The 21,075-nt window shown below is 43.3% G+C and overlaps 1 protein-coding gene across 5 annotated transcripts in view; it reads right to left on the bottom strand.

Moving 5' to 3' along the window:
• The window catches only part of ralgps2 (Ral GEF with PH domain and SH3 binding motif 2), a 151,108-nt gene that overhangs the window by 92,752 nt on the left and 37,281 nt on the right, over nt 1-21,075 (bottom strand). For 3 of the 5 annotated variants that reach the window (XM_071345646.1, XM_071345644.1, XM_071345647.1), the window contains exons 2-3: nt 4,049-4,154; nt 3,610-3,714 (exon numbers count right to left, since the gene is read on the bottom strand). In XM_071345646.1, the coding sequence (XP_071201747.1) occupies nt 3,610-3,714; nt 4,049-4,096 (153 nt within the window). In that variant the 5' untranslated portion in view covers nt 4,097-4,154. Of the gene's footprint in view, nt 1-3,609; nt 3,752-4,048; nt 4,155-21,075 lie in introns of those variants that run through there. The other 2 variants (XM_071345645.1, XM_071345648.1) reach the window with 2 other exon arrangements.

Raw genomic sequence — 21,075 nt, 5'->3', positions numbered from 1 at the left:
CACATTTCTCTCATGAGAGGTTAATTAAAGTTTACAGAAGAAACAAGTAATGGTTGACCAACCAATTAGTTAGTGATTTTACTGATTTCAATTTGGTTATGAATTTGAAGGTGATTAAAACTCCTAATTCAGTTACCAAATTGGTAACGGATTTACCCAAAAACCAGTAACGGAAATACTGCAACTGAACCGGCTACAAAGAGATATTATAGCTGTCACAATCACAAACCAGTTGGGTCACCTGCTATTGTCCTCCCTTCCACTGACATACTGTTATGTTCAGCTCATAATTGGTTTGTGTCTTTCTGTTGTCTGCTGGTCAAACTAAAAAGTATTACAGTCTGAATCTGGACAACCCCTCCATCTCTCACTATCCACTTAATGTCACCTCACCCAGCTCCACACACCTCCATTTACTGTCACCAGCATCCTCACCCACTGAGCTCTGACCGACACCAAACGTCCATGGACTAGAGGTCGACCGATTATGATTTTTCAACGCAGATACCGATTGGAGCACGAAAAAAAGCCGATAACGATTAATCTGCCAATTTTGTCTATTTATTTGTAATAATGACAATTACAACAATACTGAATGAACACTAATTTTAACTTAATATAATAAATCAATAAAATCAATTTAGCCTCAAATAAATAATGAAACATGTTCAATTTGGTTTAAATAATGCAAAAAACAAAGTGTTGGAGAAGAAAGTAAAAGTGCAATATGTGCCATGTAAGAAAGCTAACTTTAAGTTCCTTGCTCAGAACATATGAAAGCTGGTGGTTCCTTTTAACATGAGTCTTCAATATTCCCAGGTAAGAAGTTTTAGGTTGTAGTTATTATAGGAATTATAGGACTATTTCTCTCTATACGATTTGTATTTCATATACCTTTGACTATTGGATGTTCTTATAGGCACTTTAGTATTGCCAGTGTAACAGTATAGCTTCCATCCCTCTCCTTGCCGCTACCTGGGCTCGAACCAGGAACACATCGACAACAGCCACCCTCGAAGCAGCGTTACCCATGCAGAGCAAGGGGAACAACTACTCCAAGTCTCAGAGCGAGTGACGTTTGAAACGCTACTAGCGCGCACCTCGCTAACTAGCTAGCCATTTCACATCGGTTACACCAGCCTAATCTCGGGAGTTGATAGGCTTGAAGTCATAAACAGTGCAATGCTTGAAGCATTGAAGCACAGTGAAAAGTAAGGTAAAATACATTACATTGTACTGTAAACAAAAATATAAACGCAACATGTAAAGTGTTGGCCCATGTTTCATGAGCTGAAATAAAAGATCACAGAAATGTTCCATACTCAAAAAACTACTTATTTTTCAAATGTTGTGCAGAAATTCATTTACATCCTTGTTAGTAAGCATTTCTCCTTCGCCAAGATAATCCATCCACCTAAACGGGGTGGTATATCAAGAAGCTGATTAAACAGCATGATCATCACACAGCTGTCACACAGCAAAGTTGAGGGAGTGTGCAATTTGCATGCTGACTGCAGGAATGTCCACCACCGCTGTCGCCAGAGAAGGTAAACGTTCATTTCTTTACCATAAGCTGCCTCCAATGTCGTTTACAGAATGTGTCAGTACATCCAACCAGCCTCACAACCGCACACAATGTGTAACCACGCCAGCCCAGGCATAAGCTACGGACAACAAACACAATTGCATTTTATCAATGACAATTTCAATGCACAGAGATACCGTTACGAGATCCTGAGGCCCACTGTCATGCCATTCATCCGCCAACATCACCTCATGTTTCAGCATGATCGTGCACAGCCCCATGTCGCAAGGATCTGTACACAAATCCTGGAAGCTGAAAATGTCCCAGTTCTTCCATGGCCTGCATACTCAGACATGTCACCCATTGATCACGTTTGGGATGCTCTGGATTGACGCATACGACAGCGTGTTCCCGCCAATATCCAGCAACTTCACACAGCCATTGAAGAGGAGTGAGACAACATTGCACAGGCCACAATCAACAGCCTGGTCAACTCTATGCGAAGGTGATGTGGCACTGCATGAGGCAAATGGTGGTCACAGCAGATACTGACTGATTTCCTGATCCATGTCCTTTCCTGTTTTTTTGGGGGGGGGGTCAGTGACCAACAGATGTATATCTGTACTCCAACTCATCCATAGATTAGGGCCAAATTTATTTATTTCAATTGACTAATATCCTTATGAATTTCAATGCAGTAAAATCTTTGAAATTGTTGCACGTTGCGTTTATATTTTTGTTAAGTGTATTATCTACAGCACTGAACTCTACTCTGCTGGATTGTACTGCACTGTACTCTACTGTGTTGTACAAACTTGAGAATGTCATTGATATTCATAATTATGCATTTCGGTATCGTACAGATGAGGGACCCATGATGTAATTCCATTATCGGGTGTAAATTCACTTCACTTACTTAATAACCAAAATATATTTTTTCAAACTCCAGGTGCCATGTCATAGTTGACACCCCAGTCTTTCTGCAGACATCTATGAATCTTAATATTTAGTTTTAGGAAAACGCGGTCGCATACAACCCGGAGGGATTTTACATTCATTCTGCACAGATGTTCCACTACATTAGTATATGTACATTTTTTTGTGGAAAATGTAAAAGTAGTCCTTGTATGGTTTGTTAAGCTTTGAAATTTGTTTGGAATAGATTTAAAACAATTACCCTGATTAAGACAGTTTGGCAGTCGAAACGTTGGTTATAAAATTATTGCATTTGAACTCCAAAAGCGTAATTTCGCTACTGTGGAATTGCCCTTAACCCTAATTGCTCCGGTGTCGCAGGTAGAGTGGGATACACAAAAAACACATTTCCATTGAACACCATACACTTGTACAGGTTACACACTCTCACATTTGTGAAACAGGACAAATATAAGCACCCCCTATTTGATCTTTGAACATGAAAGGGTAGTGCTCCCTGTCTGTCTAGCTGGGTATTGCAAGGCAGGGGAGAGGACTCCCAACAGTGAGAAGAATGGCTCAAACTAGAGTTATACATAGAGCCTAGAACATTGAGTATGGAACCTTCCTAAAAACTTAACCAGAGGAACTGTGTCAGCGATAAAGAGCTGCTGCCCTAATCACATCAAAAATCAGCTGCGTTGCAGTAATGCTCTGACTGTGCTGCCTGTAGAAATACCAGGATCTAAATCGGCAATAAATAATATACAGCGCTTTGGCTTTTCGGGGAAAAGCAGGTAAATGACAGGCCATTCATTATACTCTACACAGTGATCGTCTATAATACGCAGTGAGCTGGTTTATGTTGTCTGACGTCATGGAAACTGACTGTCTAGGATATTAAGGTGGACTGTTTTGATCCATCTAAGGCTGGGAGCTGTAGCTTTTGGATAGGCCTTGTTCTATTGAGCATGTCAGAGGAAATTAGGGCGAGTGTGTCCTCCTGCCAACACACATCAATTATTACTGAACTCACCCACTTAATCCTCCTTCTAAAAGACTGTCCAAGAGGCATCATTGTCATTCCCCTTCCCTCTAGTGTCTCACTGTCACATAAGCACTATTCCTTACACACACAAACACAATATGTTGGATAGGTAGCTACTTACTGCATACTCCTCCGGGGTGACCTTCAGGACATCGAAGACGACGGCATCAAAACTCTTCTTCAGTTCAGAACCCTTCTCACTGAGAGACTCTGAGCTGCTGCTCTTCTGGAGACATGCACGTTAGGACAGGGAACATGGGAAACTAAAAGCTCAAAGAAATAAGGTTTTGATTTACACCCACAATGCTCTTTATATCAGTGTTTCCCAAACCTCTCCTGGGGGAACACTACAATGCACTTATGTTCAAGCCCTGCACGGACACAGAAATTAAAGGGATACTTCAGGATTTTGGCAAGAGGCCCTTTTTTACTTCCTTTATGTACTAAAAACGGTATCTACGAGTTCATCTAACTCTGGGGAAGTAGATAAAGGGCCTCATTGCCCAAAAAAATTATAATTAGAATGTAAGGAGTTTAGGGGGTAAAGGTGTGTGTCTCACCTCAGAGGCAGTGGTGATGCTTGATTGGCCATTGGGGAGGTCCATCATTCCCACACCATCAGTCTGTTAGTGCAGGAGACCACTCCTCATCCTCAGTGTGTGCACTCTGGACACACAAACAATTACAATGACAAAGAGAAACTACATGTAAACCCATGTCTGCTAAATGACTAAAATGTACAAATCTAATGCTTCATTTATCAGACCCTGGATCAACAGTGCCACCTTGTGGATGAAACTGGTAAGTTCACTTCAGATGTGGAGCGAGAGACAGACGAGAGAGAGACAGACGAGAGCGAGAGAGAAACACATGAGACAAGAAAGATGAGCGAGAGAGACAAGAAAGATTGTTGCTAAGGTACAGGTAACTACCAAAATAATGGAAACACTTGAGTAAATGAACAATACAAAATATATTGAAAGCAGGTGCTTCCACAAAGGTGAGATTCCTCAGTTAATTAAGAAATTAACATCATCATGCTTAAAGGGTCATGTATAAAAATGCTGCGTAGACCCTTATTATGCTACGACCCCAGAGAATGACGCCGCTGCCCCCAGGGCTCATACCATCATGGACCATCTTGTAATAGACACTTGTAGGCTTAAAGGGATACTTTGGCAATGAGTCAGATTAATCAAATCAAACTGTCACATGCGCCGAATACAACAAAAGTGTAGACCTTTCCGTGAAATGCTTACTTACAAGCCCTTAACCAACAGCGCAGTTCAAGAAGAGTTTAGAAAATATTTACCAAATAAACTAAAGTAAAAAAATAATAAAAAGTAACACAATAACGAGGCTATACACAAGGGGTACTGGTACCGAGTCAATGTGCGGGGGGTACAGGTTAGTTGATGTAATTTGTAGGTAGGGGTGACTATGCATAGATAAACAGCGAGTAGCAGCAGTGTACAAAACAAATGGAGGGGGGGGGGGGGGGTCAATGTAATAGTGCGGCTATGGAACCCTGACCTGTTAACCAGACCTGCTGTTTTCAACTCTCTAGAGACAGCAGGAGCGGTAGAGATACTCTGAATGACCGGCTATGAAAAGCCAACTGATATTTACTCCTGAGGCGCTGACCTGTTGCACCCTCGACAACCACTGTGATTATTATTTGACCATGCTGGTCATCTATTAACATTTGAACATCCTGGCCATGTTCTGTTATAATCTCCACCCGGCACAGCCAGAAGAGGACTGGCCACCCCTCATAGCCTGGTTCCTCTCTAGGTTTCTTCCTAGGTTCTGGCCTTTCTAGGGAGTTTTTCCTAGCCACCGTGCTTCTACACCTGCATTGCTTGCTGTTAGGAGTTTTAGGCTGGGTTTCTGTACAGCACTTTGTGACATCAGCTGATGTAAGAAGGGCTTTATAAATAAATTTGATTGCTTGATAAATTTGATTGATAGTCCAGCGGCCATTTGATTAATTGTTCAGCAGTCTTATGACTTGGGGATAGAAGCTGTTAAGGAGCCATTTGGTCCTAGACTTGGCACTCCGGTACCGCTTGCCGTGCAGTAGCAGAGAAAACAGTCTATAACTCGGGTGACTGGAGTCTCTCAATTTTATTGGCTTTCCTCTGACACCACCTATTATATAGGTCCTGGATGGCAGGAAGCTTGGCTCCAGTGATGTACTGGGCCGTACGCACTACCCCCTGCAGCGCCTTACGGTCGGAGGCCGAGCAGTTGCCATACCAGGCGGGGATGCAACCAGTCAGGATGCTCTCGATGGTGCAGCTGTAGAACCTTTTGAGGATCTGGGGACCCATGCCAAATCTTTTCAGTCTCCTGAGGGGGAATAGGCTTTGTCGTGCCCTCTTCATGACTGTCGTGGTGTGTTTGGATCATGATAGTTTGTTGGTGACGTGGACACCAAGGAACTTGAAACTCTCGACCCGCTCCACTACAGCACCGTTGATGTTAAATGGGGAACTGTTCGGCCCGCCTTTTCCTGTAGTCCAGGATCAGCACCTTTGTCTTGCCCACATTGAAGGAGAGGTTGTCCTGGCACCACACTGCCAGCTCTCTGATCTTCTCCCTATAGGCTGTCTCAACGTTGTCGGTGATCAGGCCTACCACTTGTGCAGTCAGCAAACGTAATGGTGGTGTTGGAGTCGTGTTTGGCCACACAGTTGTGGGTGAACAGGGAGTACAGGAAGGGACTAAGTGCACACCCCTGAGGGGCCCCAGTGTTGAGGATCAGCGTGGCAGATGTGTTGCTACCTACCCTCACCACCTGGGGGCAGCCCGTCAGGAAGCCCTGGATCCAGTTGCAGAGGGGGGTGTTTAGTCCCAGGGTCCTTAGCTTAGTGATGAGCTTTGTAGGCACTATGGTGAATGCTGAGCTGTAGTCAATGAACAGCATTCTCACATAGGTGTTCCTTTTGTCCAGGTGGGAAAGGGCAGTGTGGAGTGCAATTGAGATAGCGTCATCTGTGGATCTTTTGGAGGCGGTATGCAAATTGGAGTGGCTCTAGGTTATCCAGGAGAATGCTGTTGATGTGAGCCATGACCAGCCTTTCAAAGCACTTTGTGGCTACAGATGTGAGTGCTACGGGTTGGTAGTCATTTAGGCAGGTTACCTTCGCTTCCTTGTGCACAGGGACTATGGTGGTCTGCTTGAAACATGTAGTTATTACAGACTCAGACAGGGAGAGGTTGAAAATATCAGTTTAGACACTTACCAATCCATCTGGCACCGTGGCTTTGTGAATGTTGACCTGTTTAAAGGTCTTGCTCACATCTGCCACCGAGAGCTTTATCACACAGTCATCCAGAACAGCTGGATGCTTCAGTGTTGCTTGTCTCGAAGCGAGCATAAAAAGGCATTTAGCTCGTACGGTAGGCACGCACGCGTCACTGGGCAGCTCACGTCTGGGTTTCCCATTGTATTCTGTAATAGTTTTCATGCCCTGCCACATAGTGGGATTCAATCCTAATCCTGTATTGACGCTTTGCTTGTTTGATGGTTCATCTGAGGGTATAGCGGGATTTCTTATAAGCGTCCGGATTACTGTCCCACGCCTTGAAAGCGGAAGCTCTAGCCTTTAGCTCGATGCAGATGTCGCCTGTAATCCATGGCTTCTGATTGGGATATGTACGTACGGTCACTGTGGGGATGACGTCGTTGATGCACTTATTGTTGAAGCCGATGACTGAGCTGGTGTACTCAATGCCATTGGATGAATCCCGGAACATATCCCAGTCTGTGCTAGCAAAACAGTCCTGTAGCGTAGCATCCGCGTCATCTGACCACTTCCGTATTGAGCTTGTCACTGGTACTTCCTGCTTTAGTTTTTGCTTGTAAGCAGGAATTAGGAGGATATAATTATGGTCAGATGTGCCAAATGGAGGGCGGGGGAGAGCTTTGTATGCATCTCTTTAGTGTGGAGTAAAGGTGTCCTAGAGATTTTTTTTCCTCTGGTTGCACATGTGACATGCTGGTAAAAGTTTGCCTGCATTAAAGTCCCCGGCCACTATGAGCGCCACTTCTGGATGAGCATTTTCTTGTTTGCTTATGGCCTAATAGAGAGTTGGTTGAGTGCGGTCTTAGTGCCAGCATCGGTCTGTGGTGGTAAATAGACGGCTACGAAAAATATAGATGAGAACTCTCTTGGTAGATAGTGTGGTCCACAGCTTATCATAAGGTACTCTACCTTAGGTGAGAAATACCTCGAAACTAATTTAATATTAGACGACATCGCGCATCAGCTGTTATTGACAAAAAGACACACCCCCACCACTCTTCTTACCAGACGTAGCTTCTCCTTTATGCCGGTGCATGGAAAATCTCGCCAGCTCTATAATATCCATGTCATCGTTCAGCCACGACTCGGTGAAACATAAGATACTACAGTTCTTAAATGTCCTGTCGGTAGGATAATAGTAGGTCATCAATTTTATTTTCCAATGATTGCATGTTAGCAAGAAGAATTGATGGCAGTGGGAGTTCACTCGATGTCCTACAGATTCTCAGAATGCAGCGCAATCTGCGTCCTCTTTCTTCACACAAATGACAGGGGTTTGGGCCTGTACCCAGGGGAGCAGTATATCCTTCTCGTCAGACTCGTTAAACATCTTCAGGATTGGTGGGTCCCCTGCGGGACAGTTGAGCTAACATTTGCTAATCGCATTAGCCTGAGGTTGTACGTAACAAGAACATTTCCCAGGACAGACATATCTGATATTGGCAAAAAGCTTAAATTCTTGTTAATCTAACTGCACTGTCCAATTTACAGTAGCAAATACAGTGAAAGAATACAATGCTATTGTTTGAGGAGAGTGCACAGTTTTGAACATGAAAAGTTATTAACTTATGGCTGCAGGGGCAGTATTGAGTAGCTTGGATGAAAGGTGCCCAGAGTAAACGGCCTGCTCCTCAGTCATAGTTGCTAATATTTGCATATTATTATTAGTATTGGATAGAAAACACTCTGAAGTTTCTAAAACGGTTTGAATTACAGAACTCATATGGCAGGCAAAAACCTGAGAAGTTCCACTTCCTGTTTGGATTTTTTCTGGGGGCGGCAGATTTTCAACCAAGCGCTCATTGAAATTACAGCGAGATATGGATGAGTTTTCACTTCCTATGGCTTCCACTAGATGTCAACAGTCAATAGAACTTTGTCTAATGTGAAGGGGGGGCGAAGGAGACAGGAATTAGTCACCACTGCCACGAGCTGACCATGCTTTCACCATGCGCGTTCACATGAGGAGGACCTCCGTTCCACCGCTTATCTGAAGTCAATCAAATTCTCTGGTTGGTACGTTATTCAAGATGTATGCTAACAACATTCTAATGATTGATTCAGTACATCGTTTGACATGTTTCTACTGACTGTTACGGAACTTTTGGACATTTCGTCACGTTATAGTGGACGCGCTTTGTGACTTTGGAATTGTTTACCAAACGCGCTAACCAAGGTAGCTAATTGGACATAAATAACAGACATTATCGAACAAATTAAGCATTTATTGTGGACCTGGGATTCCTAGGACTGCATTCTGATGAAGTTCATCAAAGGTAAGGAAACATTTATCATGTATTTTCTGGTTTCTGTTGACTCAAATGGCAGCTAATTTTATTATATTTCTGAGCGCCGTCTCAGATTATTGCATGGGTTGCTTTTTCCGTAAAGTTTTTGAAATCTGACACAGCGGTTACATTAAGGAGAGGTATATCTATAACTCCATGTGTATAACTTGTATTATCATCTACATTTATGATGAGTATTTCTGTTGAAACGATGTGGCTATGCAAAATCACTAAATGTTTTGGAACTAGTGAATATAACGCACCAATGTAAACTCAGATTTTTTTATATAAATATGAACTTTATCAAACAAAACATGCATGTATTGTGTAACATGAAGTCCTGAGTGTCATCTGATGAAGATAATCAAAGGTTAGTGATTAATTTTATCTCTATTTCTGCTTATTGTGACTGCTATATTTCGCTGGAAAAATGGCTGTGCTTATTGTGGTTTGGTGGTGACCTAACATAATCGTTTGTAGTGCTTTCGCTGAAAAGCATATTTGAAATTGGACACTTGTGGGATTAACAACAAGATTACCTTTAAAATGATATAAGACACATGTATGTTTGAGGAATTTTATGAGATTTCTGTTGTTTGAATTTGGCGCCCTGCACTTTCACTGGCTGTTGTCATATCGATCCCGGTAGCAGGATTGCAGCCATATGAAGTTAATAAACAAATCAGGCACATTTGGGTAGTCTTGATACAACATTTTGAACAGAAATCCAATGGTTCATTGGATCAGGCTAAAGCTTTGCACTTACACTGCTGCCATCCAGTGGCCATTATCTAAATTGCACCTGGGCTGGAATAACACATTATGGACTCTCGCCTGCATTTCAAAGATGGTACAAAAAAATACAAAGAAACAGTTTGTGTTTTTGTATTATCTTTTACCATATGTAATGTGTTATATTCTCCTGCATTCCTTTCACATTTCCACAAACTTCAAAGTGTTTCCTTTCAAATGGTACCAAGAAAAAGCATATCCTTGCTTCGGGGCCTGAGCTAAAGGCAGTTAGATTTGGGTATGTCATTTCAGGCGAAAATTTAAAAAAATGGAAAAGGGTTAAAGGAAAAAGCTTCTTCCAGTTCATGGTGAATATTAGCTTTTCTGATGTCCAGAAGTTATTTTCGGTCATAAGAGGCAGTAGCCGCAACATTATGTACAAAATAAGTTTTGAAAAACTAACAAAATAGCACAATTGGTCAGGAGCATGTAAAACGTTAGCTATCCTCTTTGGCACCATCTTATCCATGGAATTCATGGATACCATTTGTATATGTCTGCATCCAGTATGAAGGAAGTTAGAGGTAGTTTTGCGAGCCAATGCCAACTAGTGTTAGTGCAATTACTGGAAGTCTATGGAATCTACTAACATCCCAACAGTTACCATAGACTTCCAGTCATTGAGCTAACGCTAGTTAACAACTTCCTTCAGACTGCATGCAGAGACATACAAATGGTATCCACGAGTTCATATGACTTCCTTGCCAAAATCACAATGCTGCCAAAAAACAACCTGCAGTCTGTCTCCCTATAGTACAAGGCCCAGTTTCCCAAAAGCATCTTAAGGCTAAATTAATTGTTAGAACCTTCGCAGGGGCATTGTTAAATCTCCAATCGTTTTCCCAAAACCATTGTTATTAATGTTGCACTTGAAAACGCTGTTAATCTAAACGGCTGCCTCAGACCACTCGTAGAACAGATGCTTTTGCGCCATCCCGCGTCACTTTATACACCTTAGATTTTCTCTAAACATGGATAAACCATGTGATTCTATCTCTGACCGCCGATAACTTTAGATCAAAGTTGTCAATGTCTTTGCAATTGAAACAACCAATCGTGTATAAAATGACATACCAGATCTAACTGCCTGTAGCGCAGGCCCTGAAGCAAGGATATGCATATTCTTGGTACCATTTGAAAGGAAACACTTTGAAGTTTGTGGAAATGTGAATTGAATGTAGGAGAATATAACACAATAGATCTGCTAGAAGAAAATACCACCATCTTTGAAATGCAAGAGAAAGGTCACAGTTATAGCCATCACTCTGGTTCTAATTCCGATGGTGTCCACAAGATGGCAGCAGTGTATGTGCAAAGCTTCAGATAACTTGAAGTATGACTAAAGACTTAGTGTGAAGTCACCCAGGTACATTTGGGCAAATCGTGAAGGAGACAGTTGATTCATATTACATTTTTCTGCAAGAATATCGTCAAATCTGTATACTTGGACTTTGATTTAGCTTTTCCAGTATTCGTAGCCATATTATAAGTTCAACATTTGCAAAACAATCAGTTTCTCAATTAATATTCTTATAATTTTTGTCCAAAAGGTAAAAGGCATGCTGTCGCAAAAGGTTAGAAGCTACATTTTGCGACATACACAGGGTTTCCGGATACTCCAGTAAAGCCCTGCTCATTGGCTATCTAGCTAGCTTTGTTTGACCCCGATTGGTGCTTATTTGACAAAGATACAGTCGTTCAAGTGATGGCCGCCGGCGTCATCTGACGTCGCTCTCTGACCAAATATGGTGTCCTACAGGATATACTACACCCCTAATGATAGTGACGTCTCGTTGCGTTCTAGGATCTCTGAAGAATAGATACGAACGTGATTTGACTTGTTGAAACAACGTTTAGGGTGAGATTTTCAGATCCCTTTCTTTGCAAACTGAACGAGTGGAAATACAAAATCAATCGTGCATGCTATATTGACCATTTCAGGATATGAAAAAGGATTTTATCTAACAAAACTTCATATCTCTGGCACCCTTTGGATGATAAATCAGAGCAAAATTTCAGAATGTAAGTACACATTTCACCTCCAGAGGTGAATTTATCAAACCTATAGCATGGCACCTCAAACAGTAGCATGGCATTTTTCCGCAGTAATAGCCACTGTAAATTGGACAGTGCGGTTATATTAACAATAATTTAAGCCGATAGACACGTATACGTACCGACATTTGTTGTTAATCTAAAATCTGCGATTTTGACATAATGCGCGGCATGATTTTTCAACTGTCCCGTTGATGGGACGCCGATCCCTAAGAAGTTTTAATAGATCAACAGTATAGGCCTATTTCAATCATACTGAAATACATTATGTTCAATCGAGTTCTATGTTGCTACTTGTAGGCTACTGTTGTCTGTAATGTTTATTGGGTAGGCTAAGCGAAAAAGTTCCCTCAACATTTGCAGCCGTAGGTGGTAATCTCTCTCTAGGAGCTGATCCGTCGTCAGTATTGTGAAATAATAATAATGTTAAGTTTTGATGGCAGAAGGCTGATCCGAGAGCAGCGCTCCCTTTCTTTCAATCCTATCAGTATCAACACATTCTCAAACAACGCAATTAGCATCCGTTCTCTCTGCGTGGTGTTTTCTGAAACACATATGTTACAGCTTCGGCCATTGTAGGAAAGATGCATTGTTAAAACATTGTAAGCCTAAATTCCATCGCTATTGGGAAACTTGGACCAACATTGTCTGGCTGCATACTTATACCTACAGTACTAGGAAAGATTTGTAATAGTGAAATGTTTAATATCTCCAGCTGTCTGATAACACCCTCATGTTCTCTTATTAAATGATTCTCTCTCTGACAAACCCACAACAGTAAACCAAATGAGGAATAAGGAGACGTTCAGATCACTGACAGTCAGCGGAGAGAGACCCTGCGTACAAGACAGACAGCACTGGCCTTTGTGTGGCTCTTCTGCTGGACTGTGTGTGTGTGCGTGTATATATATGTGTGTGTCTGTGTGTCCAAGCAACAAAGGGCTGGTTCCACTACACTGGTATCGCTGTCCTTATGTCAGACTAGTGAGTAGTTCCTCCCTCCGCTGTGTGCTGGGCTGTCATTACCCTGTCTGTCTAAGTGGCTACTGTACTACCTGGTCCAGAGTAGCCAAGAAGTGTGTCTGCCAGAACAACACACAAGGTTAATGTGGCTCAGATTCTGCCTGGGGCTAAACCGGATTAGTGATTACAGCTGGGACAATAAACTGAAAATGACTGACACCGACATCAACTCATAACAAAGCAATTTTGTGTATGCCAGTCATTTGTTGATTACACAATGTTCCTGCGTGAATTAAACAATAGCCTAACAAGCAGCGCGGCATATATGAAAGCGAAACGGCATAGGAAAAAAATGTGCGTTCCTGGTGCTCAACACTTTCATCTATGTCGTTTAATTTGAACCAACAGACTACAACAGCCAATCAGAGCAGCATTCTCTCTCATGCTTCCCACACCTGTTGTTGGCAGTTCTTCCAAGTGATGTTGCGAGTAGCCTTGTTCATTGGCGGGGGAAATTAACTAAACGATGCAGTCCCAGAAAGCATGACGAATCCACATCAAAGAAAAATGAGGCAGAGGCCAACAAGCGTCAGTCATGGCAAGAGCAAAGCCCAAGGGCAACAATCCATTACGGAATCGTTTGCACATGCAACTCCCCATACGGCACTCTCACCAATGGAATGAAATAACAGATGCCATAACGTACCACATCGCAAAAGACATGGCCCCAATTTCACCAGTTGAACAAAGTGGGTTTAAGAAATACAAAATGCCATGTACCATTAATTTCATGCCAAAATGACGTCGGCGCTGAACAGGTGCACTATTTTGTGACAACTGATATGTGGTCCAACAGGAGGACGATGGAGCCTTACATGTCAATGACACATCGATGCCGACTGGAAGCTACACAGCAGGTGCTTGCAGACTGCCTACTTTCAACAGGATCACACTGGGAAGATAACCCAGGGGGACTCTAGCAGCCTGGACTCAGCCAGAGTGCGCATCATAACAGACAGTAGGGCAAACGTGGTGAAAGCCACCAACTTAAATGGATGGATGAGGCTGCAGTGTTTTGACCATCGACTTCACCTCGCCATCTGTATGTATTGAAATTAGAGGTCGACCGATTATGATTTTTCAACACTGATACTGATTATTGGAGGACAAAAAAAGCAGATATCGATTAAATCGGCCGATTTATTAAAAATAAAATAAAAAAAGTTCTATATATATATATATATCATACACACATTCTTGTAATAATGACAACTGCAACAGTACTGAATGAACAATGAACACTTTTATTTTAACTTAATATAATACATAAATACACACACAGCTCTGAAGTGACAATGATACTGCTTAGGAGACAAATACTCTCAACTGTTTGAATAAAAATAGAGTTTAATGAATTTTGAAAACAAAATGTTGAAAACAAAAACTGTCATTTCTATATGCAGGAAATCCTATTTTAATAATGGGCGTGGTAAGAATTGACGACCAAAGTGCGAGTCATAATTCCCATGACACCTTCTAGCAAAATCTGAAAAGCGGTTCCTTCATTTATTCCAAAGGATATTTTTAGATTCACTTAAAATAAGGTCTGTGTTTCGTGTAGGCTTACACCACCTTGCCAATTTTATAACTGTGTAGATATCCATAGGACAAGGTAACTCTGATCAATATTGGCTAAACATAAGCGAAGATAAATTTTTTTGTTGAGTGGATTTATGAAAATATGTTGACAAACGTTACCTTATCCTAGTGAGATTTACACGGGTATCAAAAAGTCGAGGCGGTTTAAGCCTGCACGAAACACAGACCTTATTTGAAGTTGATCAAGACATTCTCTATGGAAGACATGAACGGTAAAATAACGAAGGAACCCCTGTCAAGTTCAGCCGCAAGTTATTACAGGAATTATAACGCGTCGACTATTTCTCTCTAAACCATATACCTTTGACTAATCCGGAAACTATCACCTCAAAAACAAAACGTTTATTCCGTTCCGTATTTTATCTAACGGGTGGCATCCATGAGTCTACTTCCAGCGCCGACAGAGATGGCCGCCTCGCTTCGTGTTCGTAGGAAACTATGCAGTATTTTTTTTTTTTATGTGTTATTTCTTACATTGGTACCCCAGGTAATCTTAGGTTTCATTACATACAGTCGAGAGGAACTACTGAATATAAGAGCAACGTCAACTCACCATCATTACAACCAGGAATATGACTCTCCCGAAGCGGTTCCTGTGTTTTGCCTTCCACCCAGTACAATGGATCTGATCCCAGCCGGCGACCCTAAACAACTACGCCGTAAAAGGGGCAAACGAAGCGGTCTTCTGGTCAGGCTTCGGAGACGGGCACATCGCGCTCCACTCCCTAGCATAGTACTCGCCAATGTCCAGTCTCTTGACAACAAGGTTGATGAAATCCGAGCAAGGGTAACATTCCAGAGAGACATCAGAGACTGTAACGTTCTTTGCTTCACGGAAACATGGCTCACTCGAGAGACGCTAACGGAGTCGGTGCAGCCAGCTGGTTTCTTCACGCATCGCGCCGACAGAAACAAACATCTTTCTGGTAAGAAGAGGGGCGGGGGTGTATGCCTTACGATTAACGAGACGTGGTGTGATCATAACAACATACAGGAACTCAAGTCATTCTGTTCACCTGATTTAGAATTCCTCACAATCAAATGTCGACCGCATTATCTACCAAGGGAATTCTCTTCGATTATAATCACAGCCGTATATATCCCCCCCCAAGCAGACACATCAATGGCCCTGAACGAACTTTATCTGACTTTATGTAAACTGGAAACCACACAACCTGGGGCTGCATTCATCGTAGCTGGAGATTTTAACAAGGCTAATCTGAAAACAAGACTCCCTAAATTCTATGAGCATATCGATTGTGCTACCAGGGCTGGTAAAACCTTGGATCATTGTTATACTAACTTCCGCGACGCATATAAGGCCCTCCCCCGCCCTCCTTTCGGAAAAGCTGACCACGACTCAATTTTGTTGCTTCCAGCCTACAAACAGAAACTAAAACGGCAAGCTCCCGCGCTCAGGTCTGTTCAACGCTGGTCCGACCAATCTGATTCCACGCTTGTAGACTGCTTCGATCACGTGGATTGGAATATGTTCCGCATTGCGTCCAACAACAACATTGACAAATACGCTGATTCGGTGAGCGAGTTCATTAGAAAGTGCATTGACTATGTCGTACCCACAGCAACAATTAAAACATTCCCAAACCAGAAACCATGGATTGATGGCAGCATTCGCGTGAAACTGAAAGCGCGAACCACTGCTTTTAACCAGGGCAAGGTGACCGGAAACATGACCGAATACAAACAGTGTAGCTATTCCCTCCGCAAGGCAATCAAACAAGCTAAGTCCTAGTATAGAGACAAAGTAGTCGCAATTCAACAGCTCAGACACAAGAGGTATGTGGCAGGGTCTACAGTCAATCACGGATTACAAAAAGAAACAAAGCCCCGTCGTGGACCAGGATGTCTTGCTCCCAGACAGACTAAATAACTTTTTTGCTCGCTTTGAGGACAATACAGTGGCACTGACACGGCCCGCTACCAAAACCTGCGGGCTCTCCTTCACTGCAGCCGAGGTGAGTAAAACATTTAAACGTGTTAACCCTCGCAAGGCTGCAGGCCCAGACGGCATTCCCAGGCGCGTCCTCAGAGCATGCGCAGACCAGCTGGCTGGTGTGTTTAAGGACATATTCAATCAATCCTTATCCCAGTCTGCTGTTCCCATCTGGACAAGAGGAATACCTATGTGAGAATGCTGTTCATCGACTACAGCTCAGCATTTAACACCATAGTACCCTCCAAACTCGTCATCAAGCTCGAGACCCTGGGTCTCGACCCCGCCCTGTGCAACTGGGTCCTGGACTTCTTGACGGGCCGCCCCCAGGTGGTGAGGGTAGGTAACAACATCTCCACCCCGCTGAGTCTCAACACCGGGGCAAGGGTGCTGAGCCCTCTCCTGTACTCCCTGTTCACCCACGACTGCGTGGCCATGCACGCCTCCAACTCAATCATCAAGTTTGCGGACGACACTACAGTGGTAGGCTTGATTACCAACAACGACGAGACGGCCTACAGGGAGGAGGTGAGGGCCCTTGGAGTGTGGTGTCAGGAAAATAACCTCACACTCAACATCAACAAAACAAAGGAGATAATTGTGGACTTCAGGAAACAGCAGAGGGAGCACCCCCCTATCCACATCGACGGGACAGTAGTGGAGAAGGTGGAAAGTTTTAAGTTCCTCGGTGTACACATCACGGACAAACTGAATTGGTCCACCCACACAGCGTTGTGAAGAAGGCGCAGCAGCGCCTCTCCAACCTCAGGAGGCTGAAGAAATTCCGCTTGTCACCAAAAGCACTCACAAACTTTTACAGATGCACAATCGAGAGCATCCTGTCGGGCTGTATCACCGCCTGGTACGGCAACTGCTCCGCCCACAACCGCAAGGCTCTCCAGAGGGTAGTGAGGTCTGCACAACGCATCACCAGGGGCAAACTACCTGCCCTCCAGGACACCTACACCACCCGATGTCACATGAAGGCCATAAAGATCATTAAGGACAACAACCACCCGAGCCATTGCCTGTTCACCCCGCTATCATCCAGAAGGCGAGGTCAGTACAGGTGCATCAAAGCAGGGACCGAGAGACTGAAAAACAGCTTTAATCTCAAGGCCATCAGACTGTTAAAGAGCCATCAGTAACATTGAGTTACATATACACACAAGTGTAAGGTAGTTGTTGTGAAATTGTTAGGTTAGATTACTTGTTAGATATTACTGCATGGTCGGAACTAGAAGCACAAGCATTTCTCTACACTCGCATTAACATCTGCTAACGATGTGTATGTGACAAATAAAAAATTATTTGACATTCCACCAGATGGCTCTTCACAGAGTCCACAATTCTGTCTGCCTGCCCGCCCGCCCAACAGAGTAGGAAGAAGTAACCACCTCTAACCACTAGTTCAGGATCAGACAAGTCCTCATCCTCCAGCTGTTTCAGGTTACAACTGGGGTTGGGTAATCTGAACCCAGATCTGTGGGGTGACTGCGCTGCAGTGGCCAGAGTTTCTACCGTGACCCCAGAACAGAGGTCAGTGAGTTCACTGCCAAGGCCACATGACACGAGGGAGTTAGGTGTGTGAATGGCTGTAAGTGCTCACACCAAAAGCCACAGCATTCCCATAGACTAAGGACCAAACGATCCAAACCTAGCTGGAATTAACACCTCCCAGCCCCTCAGAAAAAAACACAGAGACCATCGCTCACGGAATGGGTAGAAAATACACCCTGTTGATTAAATACACTTTTCCTGACATCAAAATATAATTTATTTTATAACACGTCATAAACACAAATATGGCTGCTGGGCCTCCCGAGTGGTGCAGTGGTCTAAGGCTGTGCCACTAGAGATTCTGGGTTCGAGTCCAGGTTCTGTCACAGCCGGCCACGACCGGGAGACCCATGGGGCGGCGCACAACTGGCCCAGCGTCGTCCGGGTTTGGCCGGCAGGGATGTCCTTGTCCCATCGCGCACTAGCGGCTCCTGTGGAGAGCCAGGCACAGTGCACGCTGACACGGTTGCCAGGTGTACGGTGTTTCCTCCGACACATTGGTGCGTCTGGCTTCCGGGTTAAGTGGGCATTGTGTCAAGAATAAGTGGGGCTTGGCTGGGTTGCGTTTCGGGCGACGCACGGCTCTCGACCCTCACCTCTCCCGAGTCCGTACGGGAGTTGCAGCGATGAGGCAAGACTAACTACCAATTGGATACCACGAGATTGGGGAGAAAAAGGGGTAAAATATATATTTTTTTTTATTCTGGCTGCTGATAAGTAGAGGCACACACAAAGATGAGTCCACATTAACACAGCATCTCAGTGCTCTGATGAACACATCGCCCCGTCCTAGATCCGAGTTGGTCTAGCGAAATCGCATCACCTGTTAGACAGTTGGATAATGCGCTTTGTATTTGGGAATGTGTGGATCAGCTGATGTTCCTGCCTCTGAGCAATCCGGAGATGAACCAGACAGCTCCTGAATGGAGAAGAGGAGGGGTAGAGGGGAGAGGGATGAAGCCTCATGTTGGGGCATGTAGCAGGGGAAGTGTTGAAGAGGAAAGACCGGGGCCCCTGGAAACACAATGACTCATCATCCTGACTCAACAGCTAGGCCTAGCAATTCCCTCTAAATCCCCCTCCCCTGTTCTCTATCCCAGGGCTCTCCAACCCGCTTCCTGGAGAGCTACTGTCCTATAGGTTTTCCCTCCAACCCTAATCTAGCACATTATAATAATTAGCTGGTTGATAAACTGAATCTGGTTCGTTACAACTGGGGTTGGAGTGAGGGCCCTGCTCAATGCCATCCCGCCCTGTCTCACACTAAACCCTTCACTACCCTGTTCTTTCCAGTAGGGCTGACCCCATTTAGTCGATTGTTTGGTTGACCGAGATTTCTTTAGTCGAGCAGTAACCAAAAAAATTACATTTCGTGGCGTACAAGACACCTGTTTGATTGGCGCCTGTCAGAGTGGACTAATCCATTGTGGAGGCCGTGGGGATGGCACAGTCCATCACTGAGACATGCGCTACTGAAATTGTATATGGTTATATTAAGTAAGAACAATGTTGCAAACACTACTAAAAATTATATTATTTGATCAAAAATGCGCTTTCTCCCACATTGGATAGCGGATGCTGTTCGCTGTTCTGAAACAGCCATGCGCTGTTGTATTGGCACCTTCTCCTAGGACAAGTTGCTATGTGAACAATAGCAAAGTTAACCAGCATAATGGTGTTGAGAACAATGCGGCAGAGGCAGCAGCAGAGTTAGGAGATGAGAAAACAGCCTTGCCTTAATTGTCGAAGTGAGGAGAGATGAAACCAACTTAATTAGGTCTAAAAATCAATAGCCTAAGTTAAAATGTGCCTTTATAAACTATCCATATATATATATAAATGACTGAGTTTGTTTAATAGCCTATTGATTCTGTGAGCACCAAGCCTCACACAACATGTCGGATAAACAATTTCACAAATTTGGCTATTTTTAATCTTTGCTATGCTGTAATAAAGGCTATACACCTCTCCCCCCCCCCATTAGAACAGCCTCTGGTATTATTTCTACTTTTATTTAGTGTTGTTTACACTGTTCCAAATTGTCAGAAAAACTGTATTTATAATAACCCTCCATTTTGTTTCTCATTGTTATTATTACGATCATCATTACAATAATAAGTCATGTCATAATTAGCAGGCTTAGTATATTAGCCTTGTATAACCACCATCGAGCTGCAGGCCGAAGAGGGCATCCTGTCTAGTCTTAATACCTTAATAACTCATTTAGGCCTATATTTCAATGGTTATATAGGCTACTGTAACAATCATTCATTCGTTCATGGCATCACACAGCATAAGAGTCAGTCATGATTTTAAATGCAATCAAGCATTTTTGTTTTATAACAAAATAAATGGAATAATTAGCGTAAACAATAAATAGGAATTTATGCCATGTTTTTAGTCTTTGCTGTAATAAAGGCTTTACAATGTGTTTACATTGTTCCAAATGGTCAGAAAGATGACAATATAATTTAACAGCACCCGTTTAGCACACATAATATGCACGCAGTGCTTGATCCTTTTTCTTGATCTCCAGTATTTTCCACAACAAGTCAAATTTATTCCACACATCCGACTTCCCCATTACCTCCTGAGCAACCAGTGAACATTCCCCCGTTTCCAGTTTATTTGTCACGTCCTCTGCATCCATTTTTCTGTCAATGTGTTAGTGTTCTGAGTTCATTATAACCAATTTATTGATGTGATTATGATAGGGCCTGACCTATAGCCTATTGGTCACATGCATGCGATGCATACATGTTACGTAAAGAGAGCAAGGGTTGTGGGAATGTTTTTCCTAAACAAATGAGTGATTTTGGTAACAGAACATTTCAGTCAAATGGCTGTAATTATGTCACAGCTTCAGCAACATGGACAGCGTGATAAACACTGTTGATGTTCTGTGGTGGTCGCTGCAGCAGGGAGGAGAGACAACGGGTGCTAGTCAGTCACTGTCATTACAGCCCGACACCATCAAATCTATTGCGGTCGGACTCACTCTTGTC

The sequence above is a fragment of the Salvelinus alpinus genome, chromosome 16 (assembly GCF_045679555.1).
Source record: "Salvelinus alpinus chromosome 16, SLU_Salpinus.1, whole genome shotgun sequence".
NCBI lineage: Eukaryota > Metazoa > Chordata > Actinopteri > Salmoniformes > Salmonidae > Salvelinus > Salvelinus alpinus.
Note: the sequence above shows the minus strand (reverse complement) of the source record. Positions and strands in the feature narration are given on the sequence as shown.